The sequence below is a fragment of the Gordionus sp. m RMFG-2023 genome, chromosome 3, assembly GCF_954871325.1.
Source record: "Gordionus sp. m RMFG-2023 chromosome 3, tfGorSpeb1-WG-v2, whole genome shotgun sequence".
In the NCBI taxonomy this organism is placed as follows: domain Eukaryota; kingdom Metazoa; phylum Nematomorpha; class Gordioida; order Chordodea; family Parachordodidae; genus Gordionus; species Gordionus sp. m RMFG-2023.
The window spans coordinates 43,381,586-43,400,044 of NC_088777.1; the positions used below are offsets into that span (position 1 = coordinate 43,381,586).

The window sequence follows — 18,459 nt, forward strand, 5'->3', positions numbered from 1 at the left end:
TCCTAAGGGTATAATTTCCCCCTCCCCTCCTGCCTAAGACTATGTTACTAAGGCATATAAAATAATTTACTACCTTGTCTATCCTCAATTACCCAGACAATTAAAATACACCGTAATAATTAATTAGTTAAAAAAATATTATCAATTCAAACAAGTCAAATTTATGAATAATTTAAATTTAAAAAAGAAAAGCAAACAATCAATGAATCGAAATGGAAAATTTAAAAAGTACGTAAGTATAAGTGTTATAGCAGAAATAATCATACGAAGTATTCGTATAGGTTGAAATATTTAACTTTACCTATTATATTTTTGGTAGATACTGGAGTTATCATATCATTACTAAATAAGAAAACTTTTGATGTACCCATATATAAATTTGCAAAGAAATAAATCATATACAAATAATAATAATATTGTATTAGGAAAAATAATTTTAGATAAAAAATATGAATTAAATTGTTTTTTTATTGTAAAAGAATATAATTGGTAAATATAATTTAAGACATAATTCAAATAATTTAGAACAAGTAATCCTTAATGTAAATATAATTAATGAAATTGAAGGTATGATTTATTATAAAGTGCAATTCGCTCCGTTATTTACGTCAAAATTAGGAATATTGATAAATTTTAAAGAAAAATAACTTTAAGGAAAATGCAAGAGAATGGTTCTTCAAAGCACGTCCTCTATCGTTCTTGGAAAAATAAAATTGATGAAATTTTAAATAAATTAGTAAAATTAAAAATAATTGAAAAAATAACTATTTCTCATATAGCAGCATTATAGTATCTTTAAAAGGTGACTATTAGAATTTTGGGGATTTCTAAAAAATTGTAAACAACGAATCTTTAACTGAACAATGTCCTTTACCAAAAATTGACAAAATATTAGTAACCATTGGAGATGGAGCACATTTTACAACTAGATTTATCCAGTGCCTACTATCAAATCGAATTGGACGAAGACTTAAAAAGATACGTGGTGATCAGCACCTTAATCGGTATAATCCACTACCTGCTACAAGGACTACCAGGAACAACCGTTTTTGGATGACATAATAGTAAAACATTTTGCATAAGGCATTAACAGTCTAAGAGACAACGAAATGATATTAAATTTTGACAAAAGTAATTTTTTCGTGGAAGGGGCAGAATTTTTAGAGCATAATTAATAAAGAAAGTATAGCGTTGACTACAAAACATTTTGATGCAATAACGAAAGCACCGACTCAAAGTTTCTTTAGTGTTAATTAATTACTATTACAATACATGCAAAAATTTTTCAACAATAGCCTTACCACTACATAAATTATTATATAATGATAAAAACTGGAAATGGAAATTAGAGCAAGATGAACTGAAAAGGTTGCCTAAAAGATACAAACATACAGACCGATATTGGTGATCCAATGATGCCCATCACGTTAGCAACGGACGCTTCAAATTAATCGATGGAATATTATCTCATTCTATCATCGAATAATGATAAAATTATTTGCTTAAACTTCGCGAAAGTTACAGGCGGCTGAAGAAAAAACTATAGTCAGATGGAAAAAGAAGCGTCAATAATTTTTGGACTTTAAAAAAATTTAGATCATTAATATTTAATAAATTTTCAATTATGACTGATCGCACACGAGTTACATAGGTTAATGATGCTTATTACCAAGTGAATGTATGGAAATATTCTAAATACCAATTTAATTTGCTAAATACCCACCAGAATTTATTAAAATGTAATAAGACCCTTATTATTTAATATATTATAATGGAATCACGTGGTTGAGTCCGGCCAACCACCAAGTTAGATTAAGAAAAAAAGATGATCATTCCCGGAATTCGAACCCGCAACAATGTGATCAGTAAGCGAAGCTCTTGCCTACTAGGCCATAGAGGCTTTCCAAAAACCAAGATTTTTCAAATATATATTATAAATATATTTGGTAGTGCCTATCCAAATGAAAAATAAACAAAATTCAAATTTGATAGTGTTATAACCTTGTGTATTTTTTTATATTTTTTTATTGGGATAATTGATTTAATTTTAAAATATTGTTGAAAATATGAAATAATATTTTATTTTTTTTTGTGTTGTAGAAAAATAATAATTAATATTCGGTGTATTATTTTTATAAAGAAAATTATTATTATTCGATTTTATTATTTTATAATAAAGAAAATTATCATTACGATTTTATTATTTTATAAAGAAAATTATCAATATTCGATTTTATTATTTTATAAAGAAAATTATCAATATTCGATTTTATTATTTTATAAAGAAAATTATTAATATTCATTTTGTTTGAAAAATATATAATAAAGAATTATTTTATCTGAATTTAGCATTCGCAACAATTTATATTCGTTAGCAGTCGCAACAATTTCGCAGTTTCTCAGTCAGTTTTTCAGTCGCAACAGATAGGAAGTACCTTAGGTAGTAAGCATCATTAACCAGTTACATACCCAGATTAATCTGATGGTCATTATTTAGCAAGAAACACTTTGATGTTATGAAAAATATTATATACAATAGATAAAACACCTATAAAAACGGGACTGTTTGCGGATAAAGACTTTTTCTTACTTTAATGTTATCTGAGTTTTTGTATATTATATGTAAAAGATATTATTCGTTCTTTATTACCTTTGTAGGAATATTAAAATGAATATTTAAATTATTTGTTTTATTTTAGTTGAATTTTTAAAATTTCGCATTTATTAAGTATACTTATCATATCTATTTAAAATATTAAAAAATCAAACTATTTTGTTTTATTAAAGGTTAATAAAAAAATAGATTTAATATTATTATCCGTAAGAGGGCGTAATACATTGGAAAGATAATTATTTTTTAGAACTTAATTGTTTTTAAATAAAATATTTATATTATTTTTTACCTATCCATAAGTTGAAAAAAAATTAGTTCAAAATTCTAACAAAAAAAATCTAACTAAACTGATTAGTTTTTATTTTAAGAATAATTTTCAAAATAATGATACAATTGAAGAAACCTCCGCGTTTCTTTATCTATTCAATGTTAGCTTTCGGCTGGATTCTCCTATCCATCAAGATTTAACAGCTGATTGATTTTTAAGATCTCTTAATGAGATCAATTTTTGTTTATTAAAATCAACAATGCTTAGATTATTATCATAATATAATCAATATTAATAAAGAAAGATTGATCTCTTAAAAATCCATCAGCTGTTTAATAATGACGGATCGGATTTTACCATGAATCTAATATCAATGTGCTATCTCCGATAGATAATAAAACATTTTTTTCCCACATTTTTTGTGAAAAAATTTAAAGTGTAGAGTAACCTTTTGAAACAAATACCGAATGGCATTCCTTTTCCTCAGAAAGATAACACCGTTACATTATACCACACTATAATATCATTTATTGAATGAACATTTTTTCAAAAATGAAATCCAATTTTATTTGAAAAGTTTTGCAACATGTATAGAATATACATCGTGAATCACAAATACAATTTTTAGCTTATCTAATCTCAATTTCTATTCATTTCTATATATAAACTTTTCATATTTAAAATAAATACGCAAAAATTCATGAGGTAATTGTCGGGATAAGTTATTATATAATGCTGGAATATACTTCCTGTATAATGAATATATAGTTTTTTTTCAATTTACCAAACTCTGAATTTGCTAAATTCCATTATCGATATTATACAAAGTACTTTTTATTTCCATAAAACTCGTGAAACACATATTTAATATTACAAAATTCTCGAAAATTTTTATAAATGATAATATGTAAATTCTGAAAAATTTATTACACACGGTGTTACCTTACCTTTAACCAACATGGCTTCCATTGCCCGCCTCCTAATATTTGAAACAAATTCTAATTTAAATTTATATGTAAAATTATTATGATTCTATTAAAACGAAAAACAGGATAAGAATATAACGTTTAGAAGGGAAGCATATTTACAAATCCGGAATAATTTAGTATAGAATTTCCCCTAATTTCCGTAAATATTTATAAGTATCGTATAATCAGTGTTCCAATGGTTGTAGAATACCTAATATACATTATTTTTGAATTTTGAAACCATTTTTTATTTATATATTAGTTTTCCATTTATTCTTATCCGAAAGATTTTAAGTATGTTTTTTTTAAGCTGATTGGATTAACATATAGAATGAGGAATAAAATAAATTAAACTACATTGTAATCTGAAAAAAATTTAGAAATTATTGGTTTTTTAGATAATGAAAAGTTTGTGTCGTTATTAAACAGTATAAGTCAATTAGATAACAAGAAATTTAACTGATAAGTTCCCAATGAGCTCTATTGAAAGATATCTTAAAATAATTTTTAAAAATAAATGTTCATTTAGAAATTGTGCAAATTATTTAGTGTTAAAATAATTAGAATGTTATTATTTGTGTTTTCATTTAATTGAATAGTTGTTTATATAAATTTGAATGTTACGGAAAATAGTTTTTTTATATATAAAGTTAAATATTTAGAGTTCATGTAAAATTTGAATATGTATATGACGAGATTATATAAATTTTATTAGATAAATATAGAAGAAAAAAATGTAATATCAAGAAGAAGATATTTTTATAAATTTTAGTTGACTTTAATTTTTATTTTGCTTTTTTAATTTTTACTTTTTACTATTTCTTTTTATGTTAATTTATAATTTATTAAATAACAATTAATATTATTTAATAAAATAATTAGTGTTTAATTTTATTTGTTTTCTCTAAATTCTCATATCTAACATTTAGTATACCAAATAATTATAATATTGATACTTTTATTTTCAACTCAAGAAATATACAAAAGTTTATTCAAATAAAATTTAACACGACCCTGATTAAAAATAATAATCATTATATATTACTAATATATTAATCTTAAATAAATTAATATAATAAATCGATTTCATCTTCCCACAATACAATGAGAAGGAAGAAAATTATGTGGAGAATATGAAAAATGTTTGAAAGACCATCCCAACTATGTTAACAGATCGGTTCGATGTCATATCTCGTAAAAGGAGAAAAAGTATTTTGGTGAAAACATTTAGATTAAAGATCTGCAAATCATGGCCCGGCCCGTTATTTTTAAAAAATAATTTCAGCTCTGGGTGGGGCCTAAATTTTTAAATATGATATTATATTTTGTCAAATAAATTGATATATTTACAATAAAAAAAGTATCAAATATTTTTCTATATTTAAATAAATTCAGGTCGGGCCGGTTGAACAGATATTTTGTATTTCATGTCGGGCTTTTCGGGACAAATAAAATTAAATTTCGTTTTAGATAGGGAGCTTAAAAATTTTTTTTAAATATTTCGGGCTGGGTTTGGGAAATTAAGCACTATGCAGATCAGAACTATTGACCGATATAACACCTATGGTGGAAACAGAACCTCTGGAAAAGAGATATCCTTCTTGAATAAGTAAACTCCCAGAAAGATATCAAAGATAAAGAAAGATGTTGCGTTTAAAAATATCAATTATGCATTACTTTTTAAATATAAATTGACTTTATATAAATTTAGTTTCAGCCTTGTATAAAATTAATTGTTTATATTATTATTCTATTTATTATCTTTCAGATTAAAATTAATTGCTAATTGCTTATTTAAAAAATATATATGCTGAGTAGTGAATGAATAAAAGTTAATTGTTGTACAAGTACTTATATTTTAAATATCCCTAATATTCCAGCCGGCCCAAAATTTCAAGAAAATTTGTTTGCCCCTCCCCGATCCCGAACAAATTTTATTTTTAATTATCCCCAAAAGCCCGACTTGAAATAAAAAATTAAGTTTTAAATTCCGCTCGGCTCGAATTTAAACAAATTAATTTATATAATGTAGTTTTACATTTTTACGCTAATCATAATTGAGTTTTTGTTTTTTTACAAACAAATAAAAAATATTGGCCCCTTTTTATTTGCAAAGATTTTGAAATATATCATTGCAAACCCAGTCTGGCCTATATTTTAAAATTTTTTTTAACCCGAACCAGTTCTCCTTTTTAAATATGTCTTAATTCGGGCAGATCTGTATGGGTTTACGTTAAGTTTTATTAGTGTAGAATTTATAAAAAGTATAATATTAAGATAGGCAAAGTTTTAATTAGTTAATATGTCTAAGCATTGTAACATGCAAAAAAATAAATTGATAGGTTAAAAATATGAATAGCATTTAATTTTATATTTTACTCTTATTTCTTCATCCGTGGTCTTCCATTTTTCTCTAATTATCTATTTATATCTCTTTATTAGCTATTAATTTATTTATTTTTCTGTCTTTCTCACCCGTCTATTTTTCGATAAAGATATTTATTGGATTTATCTCAACTCTGTTAAATTCATTCCATCAGTTTTAAATGGTCCTGTAGCTAAGTTCTTCTAGTTTTTCTATCACACAACGTAAATAATTATAACTTGACATTAAAGTTGCATTCTTAAATTTAGTATTGTCCAATGACGTAGAGTGAAGTTTACTATTAGGGAAGCAAATGACTCTTTAATTTTATTTAGCAAACCATACAAAATATTAAAATTTATAAAAGCAGAATTCGTATACTAAAATTGTTTTAAACTTTTTAATATATTTTTTTCAATTGAGATGGATAGGATAATCGATAAATTTTTATTCTTTTTAAATATTTAAATTCCTCGCTTTGAAAATGCGTTTTTGAGGGAAGCCTTGCTTCCCTTGTAATTTTTCTTATAAAATATTTAAATAATATTAATATAATTTCTAGACTATATTTTTTAAAAAAATACAATTCTACTACGTTAAAAAAAACTTAATATAATATTTACTACGTTAAAAAAAATCATGCGGGAGCTTAGAATAAAATCTTTCCATAACGATATATTTTTGGTGAATTTTTTTTATTATGTTATAAAAAAAATAAACATTCCAAATATAAAATTGCTTATTTTTTAAATAAAAAAGAGAAAATCAGTAATATTTTTTTTAAAAAATAAACGTTGGGAAAGCAGATAAAATAAATGCATATTTTTTTTAATAAATAAAAGAGAAAGTATGGATTCGGCAATTGTATGGTCTCTCCATTTAACAAAATATGCAAATCTTTATTCGAAATCGGACATGAACGGTTGTTAGAAACTACTAAATGACAGCTGTAGTCATAAATTAGAATACATTAAAGATTAAAGAGAATATATGGAGATACAAGACTAAGTCGAAATCGAAGGAAAGTTGTTCATTTGCAGAAGTATGGATCCAACGTAAGTGACATTGGCGTACGCAGTGGGGGGGGGGGGTCCCCCCCTCCAAAGCCAAAAAATGCAGATGCCGGATATATTTTTCAAAAATATTATTTATATTTGTAAATATCTATTCGTATCTCATATTAAATATATATTTAATTACATTATAAGTAATTTTATCAATTAATTTCGATTTCAAGTTTTCCGGCGTAATATTTAGTTATTATTTTCAAATTTTTAGTGGCGTTATATTTATCTACCATTTTCAAATTTCTAGTCAAATAATAATTATTTCTGAAACTTCTGGTTTAACAGGGAAAAAGAAATTGCAATCTTGTCCAACGAGATAGAGTCTCTGCCATCAAGCAGTAACAGCTTTTAAGGAGTTAGAAGAGCCAGTTATTTGCTATTACTGAAATATCACAATGGCCTTAAAGAATCAGAAGCAAGAAAATTATTGGATTTAATGCTTATTCCAAATTTTATTTCTCATTGGAATGTATTATTTAATTATACAACTATTTTAAGTATTACTTTTCAAAAACGTGACGTTGAATTGATTAAGAAGATGAGAATAGCGGAGAACATTTTATCAGAACTCAAGGAAATAAGGACTAATGTTGATGAAGAATTTCATATTTTATATTTTATTGTTGAGTCAAAAGCAGAGCTATACGTGTTTAATATTTGTCTCCCTCGACTTTTAGCAAGGCAGGCTCATCGTTAAAACATTAATATAGGATCAGTAGAAAAGTATATCTTAGATACAGATACATTTATAACCCAAATAAATGAATTTTTAATTCATCATGCAGCAATTAATCTGCAAATATTATTTCCCAAAAGCCTTTCCAATCTTTTTCAGATGGTGATAGAAAAAAAATTATTTGTTAGATTTTTATTATGAAGATGTTAAAGTATCTTATGATGCCTTACTAAATGAATAACTATGTTTATAAGATTAACTATAGTTGATATAGTCCCAAAAAATGCTATGAATGCTCTGCATTATTTCAAACACATTTTAGATTAAATTCCCAATGTATTAAAAGGGGTTTATAAATTCTTCCCATTAGTAAACTAATGAAAGAACATTCTCTTTTTTAAGAAGAATAACAGAGACCTGCAGAAGCACCATTTGCAGAGCACGGTCCGGATTTTTTTTTAAAGATTTTTTACTGCACGGCCTGGTTTTTTTCAGCCTGGCTTTTTTAAAAAAAGTATTTAGGCCCGGCTCGGCTTTTTTTTTTAAATTTTCAGACCCAGCCCGGAATTTTTTAAAATAAATTATATTTATTTTTGATTTTTATAGCTAATAAAAACTATTTCAAATGTAGGCTGTTTTAAAAAATACAGCCCGACCTGGGTGTTTTTTTAAAATAATTCAGGCTCGGCTTGGGTGTTTTTTTTTAAATTCAGGCCCGGCCCGGGTGTTTTTTTAAAAAAAATTTAGGCCCGGCCCGGGTATATTTAAAAAAATTAATATACTGTCTGGCCCAGGGGCCGGGCTTGCAGGTCTCTGAAAAACATACCAAGAAGTACAACATCTGAAAGTAGATTGAAAGGTTTGGATCTTTTGAATATTCATAGGCATTTGACGACAAGCAAAGATGAGATAATTAAAAAATTAGCTCAATTCCAACTACATTGTAAATAAATAACATACAAAATACAATTATTCCTAAGAAACTTTTTATATAAAGGCTCAAAAAATTCAAATTTCTATTTTGGGTAATTTAAGTGATTCTTTACATATAATTTTTTTAAATTCACATTAATTTAAAATTGTGTATTAGGAATAGTTATTAGTCCTAATAAATTTATGCTTGATATTTTTAAAAAACAATAATATTTCTTAAAAATTTTTATTATCCCCCCCCCCCCAGACCAAATTCCTGCGTACGCATGGTAAGTGGATATGCGTATGTTATGTTCTTCCCAAATAAATGATAAAAACTGTATTTTATAATTTATTATAATTTAATTAGTAATGTTAATTTTAAAGTATCTTGTATTTAAGATACTCAAATTAGGCAAAAGATACAAGTATCTTTTATCTTTTATCTATCTGATCTTTTGAAAAAGTTATTAGTATCTGTATCTAAGATTAATTTTTTCATAAAAATCTGTATCTGTATTTTTCGGGAGGGTCTACCCAACTCTGAGTGAAGTATTAAATTAAAAGTAAATATAATACCTTTCATGTGTCAGCTTTGATAGGTTACGTGACTTTGACATAATATCAATCGTTTCATTTTTTAACAAAACTTTAGTATACTTTTTTTTTAATTTGAAAAGCATGAATTTTTAAAATAAATTTATGCTCTGGAGACTATATTATATTCTTGTATTTGTCAGAATATGTAGTCCTTTATTCATGTCGGGATATATTCATCCCGATGAGCTCATTCAATCATTTGAACCATTTTCATGTAATTAAAATTCATATATTTTTTTATCTTTTAAAAGCTTTAACACATAAGGGATATGTGGAAAACCCTTGGGAGTATGAAATTGATTACGCGCTAAGATCTTGGATAGGACCTCTGATTTTAGTTGGAGTTCCAATTAGTTTTTACAATATTATTCATAGCATATTTGAAAATTTTCAATTTGCAAACATTACTACATCTAAATATGTGGTAACTAGATTGTGGATGACTATTATATCACTCATAATTGATTTTTATCTCTATAAAATTTTATTGAATATTTATAAACATATGTTACCTTGTAATACTAAAGTTTTAAAAACATTTAAAGATGTTAATAGATTAATTCCTATTATATTAATACTTTATGCATCATCTCCTTCTATAATGATATATGGTACAAGAACATTTAGCAATAATTTTGAATGGGTATTATTCACCTACATTATATATATTTTAGTTAATGTTATATTAAATTTACCTAACCATAATCAAACTTTATATTCTTTCCTTAAATTATGTATTTTAGTTGTGATTTGTATATTTATTAGACCAACCTTTATTATATTTTTATTTTTGCCTTTTTCTTTCATATTTTATTTAAAAATTTCTGCTCTTGTAAGGGAATATAAGTATTTAGAATTTATGATCATTATGTCATCACTTATATTTGTCACAAACATTCTTATTTTTTTAGATTCCTTACTATACCACAAAAATATGATGAAATCGTTGTTTTATAATTTTATATACTTTTATGAAATATTTCATATTACTAAACCAAATGCACTTATAGCAAATATTTTTTATTATGGTTCATTAGCCAAGAAAATTATAATAATAACTCCTATTAATTTTATATTTTACAATTCATCCGAGAAAAATTTATCAAATCATGGCTTGCATCCCTTATATACTCATCTTTTGGTTCATGCTCCATTTTTATGGTCATTACCTCTTGTGATATTGAATTTAAAATTTATGGTTCAATTTCTGTTCAATTTTCACTTAATCAAAACTTCTAACTGTGATACAAAGTTGAACAATGCAATAAGGCTATTAATGCTTTCATTTCTTTTTCCCTTAATAATTTTCTCCATGATACCCCATCAAGAAGCCAGATTTTTATTACCACTTTCTACACCTTTCTATTGCTTATTGTTTTTCAAATTTTCCCATATGTTAGTTTGTAACGTTAATACATGCACATCCGTCAAAATATATTCTATAATTATTTTAATAATAATTTTTTGGCATTTTCCCCTTTTCGTTGTTATGTGTTTATATCACCAAGGTGGTTTAGTTAGTTCATTGATCACCTTTCCTCCTCATGCAGTTATTCAGGATTTGAGGAGATTTGAAGTTATTTTAGATGATGCAGAAAATAACTCACATTTTCTAGGCTTAACTTCCCAGGAAAACTATTATAATTTAACCCTTATCTATTACAAAACTTACCCACCTGCAAAATCTTTAATTAACCTTCAAAAGTTACACGATTCTGTCAAAGTTAATATTTTGGACTCTTCCACCCAACATTTGGTAAACATGTATGAACTTCATTCGTTTATCAACTGGACCCTGCAATCATATAAGCCTACATTGTCTCAAAAATTCTCTATTCCTTGTTTGATATATATCTATGCACCAGCCACCATTCACTTAGAGGATGCAAGCTTTGAATATTCTTCTGGCCTCAAAAAATCTAGCAACATAAGTTTTGTTTTGGTTAAAAATTACTCTCATCATCTTAGCATGGAGGACCCTCCCCTATTATCCTATTTAATAAAACCTTTCTATAACATTACAATATTTCGTGATTTGTTCTCGCGCATTACAGCCTTTTACCGAATCTTAAACTCTGAACTTTGTTTAAATATGTATCGATTAGAGATAGCACATTAAATAATCTATATTTATTTGATTCCTTGAAGCCTCGAAAACACCTTAATTAGCTTTATTTGTTGCAGAATCATCTAAATTTATTATATAATCTCTATCAAATGCCGCTGTTAAGAAGTGGGAGGGGGGGGGGGTCGTTTTAGAGAATTATAGATTCTTTCAAGTTCTTTTCTAGAAAAATTTGAAAAGTTTTTTTTTTTATAAAAAATTCAAATGGTTTTGAAAATTTTATTTGCTTAAACAACTTTTTTTTGTGGATCGTATTCACCATAAACCTTTAATATTTATTTATTTATGCACACTTAAAATCTTTATAATAACCCTTAATAAAGTCATGCAATTATTTTTAAATTTTACGAAAATATAGGCATTGTGAAAAAAAAATTTTAATTAATTTTTATTATACAAATTTTTCTTTAATGTTCCAATTATAACAGTTAAATATATTTTTTTAGTCCCCATCCTAGCCCATGTGCCTAACAAATATTACTCCCCGAGATTAATGATGGGGAAAGGCCTATTCCTCCCTTTGCGTTTTGTAAAATCTTGATTTTATTATTAAAATATTTAATTTATCAAGATTCAAATGTGTGTTCTTTCATCTAAAATCCAGTCCAGCCTATAGTTGAAAAATTTTGCTTATTGCTTGCTGAGGTAAGCCTATAATTTTTCTGTCTACTTCACACCTTTAGGTTCCACTTACTAATTTTAAGACTTCTTGTTTATTTTTTTAAATTTTTATTATAGTGATATTCAAATGGAGAGGGATGAGAGTAATAGGAAATATGAAATGGTTATTTTTTCTTACTTTATTTATTATGTTACGACCAAGCTCTGGTCTCGGGATTATGGTCCAACTCAAGGAAATTATTTTTAATCACATGATCTGTCAGATTTAATAAGTTATTGATTAAATTTATTTATAAAAATGAGTAATTTTTATCAGAACCCAGTTTTAATTTATCAATTCCTCCAACCCATATCTCTCAAACCTTTAACTAACAACTCTAACCTTTTAACTTTAAAAATATATTTCACCCAATTAAAAAATTTCCATGAGTTTGGTTATTATCGGGTCGTGGGCCCCCTTCATTACTAATTTTAATTTTTCCTCCTTAATATAATGGATTGAAGAACAAGGGATTCTCTTAAAGAAAAATAGTAAATACAATATTTATGAATTAATGTGAAATAATCATTGGCGTAGCCAGGATTTTCTAGGGAGGAAGGGGAATTTCTTTGAAGGTCTTTAAGTTCATTTATTGCAGACCTTTGGATATGTTACTTTTTTTAAAAATTATTTATGATTTCCTTTTTTTTAAATATAAAAATACTTTTTTTTCTAAATATTTTGAATTATACCCTTTATTTTAAAAAAATTTATTAATTTTCTTTCAAATTATTGTTTGTTGATATATTATATAAATTTTTGGGGGAGAAAATGGAGGTCCTGAGGATTCTTTTTTAAAATAATATTTACTAGAACAGGAAAATTGTCTCAACCCCCCATCCACCTTTTCGTTACATCTGTGCAAAAAATAATTAGTCCTATGTCTTAAATAATAACTATTTTAAGATAAATAGTTAATTTTTCGCATTAAAGTAATCTATTACCGAATTGTATTTATAAAAAGTAAATTATATTTACTCAAATCCTAGACAGAGTAGGCGATTTTTAAAAAATAATCATTAAAATAACTTATTTTTAGTATTATCTCAAGTGGGTTAGTGTTAAACTGCTATTTAAGCTGATTTAAAAAAATGGCAAATATAATATTTTGACCAGAAATATATTCAGGTTTTTGTAATATTTTTTGGATAAAACATTGAGTTGGTCTTTTTTTAAAATAGGATTCAAATTGAGCCGTTTAACTACATTAGTGTGAGGAGGGACAGAAGGTCAAATTCTGCCCCCCCTCTTATAAATATACCACACGATTTGGCGCTCTATGCACAGTTCATATACTAGAGGAGAACCGATTCTGAATATAAAGTCAATCGATAAATAAATCTTCTTGTCCTTTTAAAATTATAAATATAATTATATTAAAGATTTAAAATATTATAAATTTTCTTTAAACGGCTACTAGTATCCCAGGTCAAAATTGTAATAATTTCTGAAGATTTTTTTTATATTTCTGTGTTCGCTATACGGATTACGATGGATGTTAAATAATATATCGTCATACCTTGTTTTTTCTTTCTTTCCACTGTGCCAAAACTTTGTTTCATTTTATATACGTTATAATTGTAATAGCTAAGGCAATTTGCATAATTGATTTTTAGAGATGTTATATCTTGTAAATTTAGACTGATTGGGCCATCTTTTCCCTCCTTTCCACTTCTAGTTACTTTAAATGTTTATTTCTCCTGTTATAAAAATTATTTTATGCAACGAATTTACTAAATCCCTATGGCTCTAACAATTGGTACGGCTCCAGTTTAAATAATAAGAATCTCAGATTTGTTTGAGTTTCGCAGAATTTTAAATTGAAAATGAATTATTGGATATATCACTGGACTAAATATTAGACAAGAAAATAATTTCGAGCATTCAGTATTTTTTATCCCCCTAGTGTTAAATTTATTCTGAGCGTTTAAAGAATTTTTCTTAGCATTTCAGTTTCAATTTTGAGCGAATAGGAGCCAAAACAATCAAAGTAATGTCTACATACCCATGATCCATTTTGATCAAAATTCAAAACAACAATCCTTAAAACAATTATCATGGATTTAAATTCTAGAGTTCTTGGAATCATATTCTTATAATATAGAAAATCATGAGGGAGGAATATTTTTTGCGTTAATCTTGATTAATATTTTTACACATATATTTTTAAAAGAGTAGAAATTTTTTATTCATTTTATAAAACTAGATTCTTTTTATAGTAGAAAGAGTATTCAGATTTTTTTGAACGATTCAAGTGCTCCCTCATGTTCTCCACTTGGAGTGCCTGATTTTTTATATTTAGGTTTGATCCAGAGTATTTACATTTTTTAATAAACTCCCAAGAAAAAACAATTTTTTTATGCCAAAATAGCGGAGATATTATAAATGGCGATCAGAGACCTGCAGAGGTACCATTTGCACAGCGCGGCCCGGATTTTATTTTTAAAAAATATTTTCGGCCCGGGTTTTATATTTTACTGTTTTTGATTATTCTTGCAATTGCTCGACGCATCTTCCTTAATTTTCCTCTACTCAACAGACTCACGGAGGAACCTATGACTAGAGAACTGCACGGGCTGTCCGTAGCCCGACCCGGCCCGAGCCTCGGGCTCGGGTCGGGTTCGGACATCAAAAAAAAAATTTCTCGGGTTCGGGCTCGGGTCGGGTTGTAAAAGCTGTCCGACCCGAAAACCCGACCCGACCCGAAAATATATATAATAATATTAATATCTTAAATAGTTAGTATAATTTATAATATTAATTATAAAATCATATTATTTAATATTTATCACATTTTAGGATTAAAATGTCAATCATATTAACATGTCATGTCATTATTAATTATATTTTATAAACCTAACAACCGGATACCAAACTATTTTATTACTAAATTGTGTTTCTCGTAAATTACAAGATAAGACATATTTTATGTAAGTTTTATTTATTATTTAACTAGCCTATACATTGTCTTTTTTAACATTTGTTTTAACCCTTCACTACAAAGGTAGAAAAAACTCCCTTAACTACAAAGGTGGGGTCTATTTTACCCCAAATTTTGATTAGATATATCTCAAAACATATTAAAAATTGAGATCTAAAATTTTGAGTATATATTTAAAAAATATTGGAGATAATAAATACAAAATCTTAGATTAATATTTACTTCCAAAAAAAAAGTTAGGCAAATTTTCCTAAAATTACTGAAATAAAATTTTCTTTTTCAGTACTTCCTTTAATTATTTTATTATCACTAAATAAAATTCAAAAAATTCAAATTTTATTAAATCAATGTTGAATAATGATAATTACATAAATTTTATAAAAAAATATCATATATCAAAAAAAATATTAATCATCAAATATGTAAAATTATTAAAAAATAATAATGTAAATATATATCTTAATATTATTATTGAATATTTTTTTCTTAAGAAACTACAGAGTAGAGAACTGCAAAGTAATTTTTTCGCAACCCGAGCCCGACCCGAGCCCGAATTAAAAAAATTTTTTTGTCCGAGCCCGACCCGAGCCCGAGCACACATTTTTTAATCCAACCCGACCCGACCCGAGCCCGACCCGAATAAAATTTTGCAATTTAAGTTTTAATATTATAATAACCAAAATAAAATTTATGTGTATTTATTCAGTTCAGCCACCTTAAATAAAAGTTTATTTGACGGCCATAATCAATTCAAGATATATATTAAGTTGCATTTTTAAAATTTGTAAAAAATATTATAAAACGATTAATATACAAGCGAATTTAAAAATTATAACGATTATATAATAAGCATCATTTATGCGAATATAGATATGATGTAAAAGTTAATAAATATATAAAAAATATAATGAACATATTATATTATATATTGACCTCATCAATATCATTATCAAAATTATCACAAGAATAATTATGATATATAAATAAAGAGGCGTCCAGTTTATCTGGCTTTAAACGAGTCCTTCTCTCCTCAAAGGCCCTACCAGCAGCTGAAAACGCCCTTTCACTGCTAGCCGACGAAGCAGGGATAGCCAGGAATTTAAGAGCTAAAATACTTAAATTTGGAAACTCATAATGGTTTGTTTTCCACCATTTTAAAATATTATCGTCATCAACACATAATTTCGGATCTAGATATTTTTTTAGCTCGTCAACTTCGGCGCTAGCATCAGAATACGCATTGTCAGCCTCCCATAGAGAGAAGTCCAAAAACGTATCTACCACCTCTGTAGTTTCTTAAGAAAATAATATTCAATAATAATATTAAGATATATATTTACATTATTATTTTTTAATAATTTTACATATTTGATGATTAATATTTTTTTTGATATATGATATTTTTTTATAAAATTTATGTAATTATCATTATTCAACATTGATTTAATAAAATTTGAATTTTTTGAATTTTATTTAGTGATAATAAAATAATTAAAGGAAGTACTGAAAAAGAAAATTTTATTTCAGTAATTTTAGGAAAATTTGTCTAACTTTTTTTTGGAAGTAAATATTAATCTAAGATTTTGTATTTATTATCTCCAATATTTTTTAAATATATACTCAAAATTTTAGATCTCAATTTTTAATATGTTTTGAGATATATCTAATCAAAATTTGGGGTAAAATAGACCCCACCTTTGTAGTTAAGGGAGTTTTTTCTACCTTTGTAGTGAAGGGTTAAAACAAATGTTAAAAAAGACAATGTATAGGCTAGTTAAATAATAAATAAAACTAACATAAAATATGTCTTATCTTGTAATTTACGAGAAACACAATTTAGTAATAAAATAGTTTGGTATCCGGTTGTTAGGTTTATAAAATAATAATTAATAATGACATGACATGTTAATATGATTGACATTTTAATCCTAAAATGTGATAAATATTAAATAATATGATTTTATAATTAATATTATAAATTATACTAACTATTTAAGATATTAATATTATTATATATATTTTCGGGTCGGGTCTTCGGGTCGGACAGCTTTTACAACCCGACCCGAGCCCGAACCCGAGAAAATTTTTTTTTGATGTCCGAACCCGACCCGAGCCTCGGGCTCGGGTCGGGCTACGGACAGCCCGTGCAGTTCTCTACTACAGAGGTGGTAGATACGTTTTTGGACTTCTCTCTATGGGAGGCTGACAATGCGTATTCTGATGCTAGCGCCGAAGTTGACGAGCTAAAAAAATATCTAGATCCGAAATTATGTGTTGATGACGATAATATTTTAAAATGGTGGAAAACAAACCATTATGAGTTTCCAAATTTAAGTATTTTAGCTCTTAAATTCCTGGCTATCCCTGCTTCGTCGGCTAGCAGTGAAAGGGCGTTTTCAGCTGCTGGTAGGGCCTTTGAGGAGAGAAGGACTCGTTTAAAGCCAGATAAACTGGACGCCTCTTTATTTATATATCATAATTATTCACTTTGTGATAATTTTGATAATGATATTGATGAGGTCAATATATAATATAATATGTTCATTATATTATTTATATATTTATTAACTTTTACATCATATCTATATTCGCATTAATGATGCTTATTATATAATCGTTATAATTTTTAAATTCGCTTGTATATTAATCGTTTTATAATATTTTTTACAAATTTTAAAAATGCAACTTAATATATATCTTGAATAGATTATGGCCGTCAAATAAACTTTTATTTAAGGTGGCTGAACTGAATAAATACACATAAATTTTTTTTTGGTTATTATAATATTAAAACTTAAATTGCCGGGTCGGGCTCGGGTCGGGTTGGATTAAAAAATGTGTGCTCGGGCTCGGGTCGGGCTCGGACAAAAAAAAATTTTAAATTCGGGCTCGGGTCGGGCTCGGGTTGCGAAAAAATTACTTTGCAGTTCTCTACCTATGACATATTTTACAAGGGTACATCAAAGCCTAACATCGATATTTTATGTTTTCAGGGATTATTGTTATTGCTTAAAACAAAGTCGTTTCAGTTAGGGCTTTAATTGTTATACCAATTTCGATCTTTTCAGTCCCTATTTGATCTGCCACAAGATTACTAGTTTCAACCTGGGCTCTTTCTAGGGTCAGTGCAAGGTTTATCTTATTATTAAATTTATGCATTCTCAAAATTATCATCCGCATAATGAGAAAGCAGCTATATAAATCTTATAGCCTAGTGTCTATGATAGCTTCCTCTTTAGACACCTAGCCAAACTCCGTTGGC

At 26.7% G+C, this 18,459-nt stretch overlaps 1 protein-coding gene across 1 annotated transcript; it reads left to right on the plus strand.

Annotated features, from left to right (window-relative positions):
* The first annotated feature begins 10,071 nt into the window (after positions 1–10,071).
* LOC135927003 (uncharacterized) lies at positions 10,072–11,589 on the plus strand. Its single transcript, XM_065462937.1, has 2 exons — positions 10,072–10,149; positions 10,564–11,589. The coding sequence occupies exons 1-2, from the start codon at positions 10,072–10,074 to the stop codon at positions 11,587–11,589; spliced, it is 1,104 nt and encodes a 367-aa protein (XP_065319009.1).
* The last annotated feature ends 6,870 nt before the right edge of the window (positions 11,590–18,459 follow it).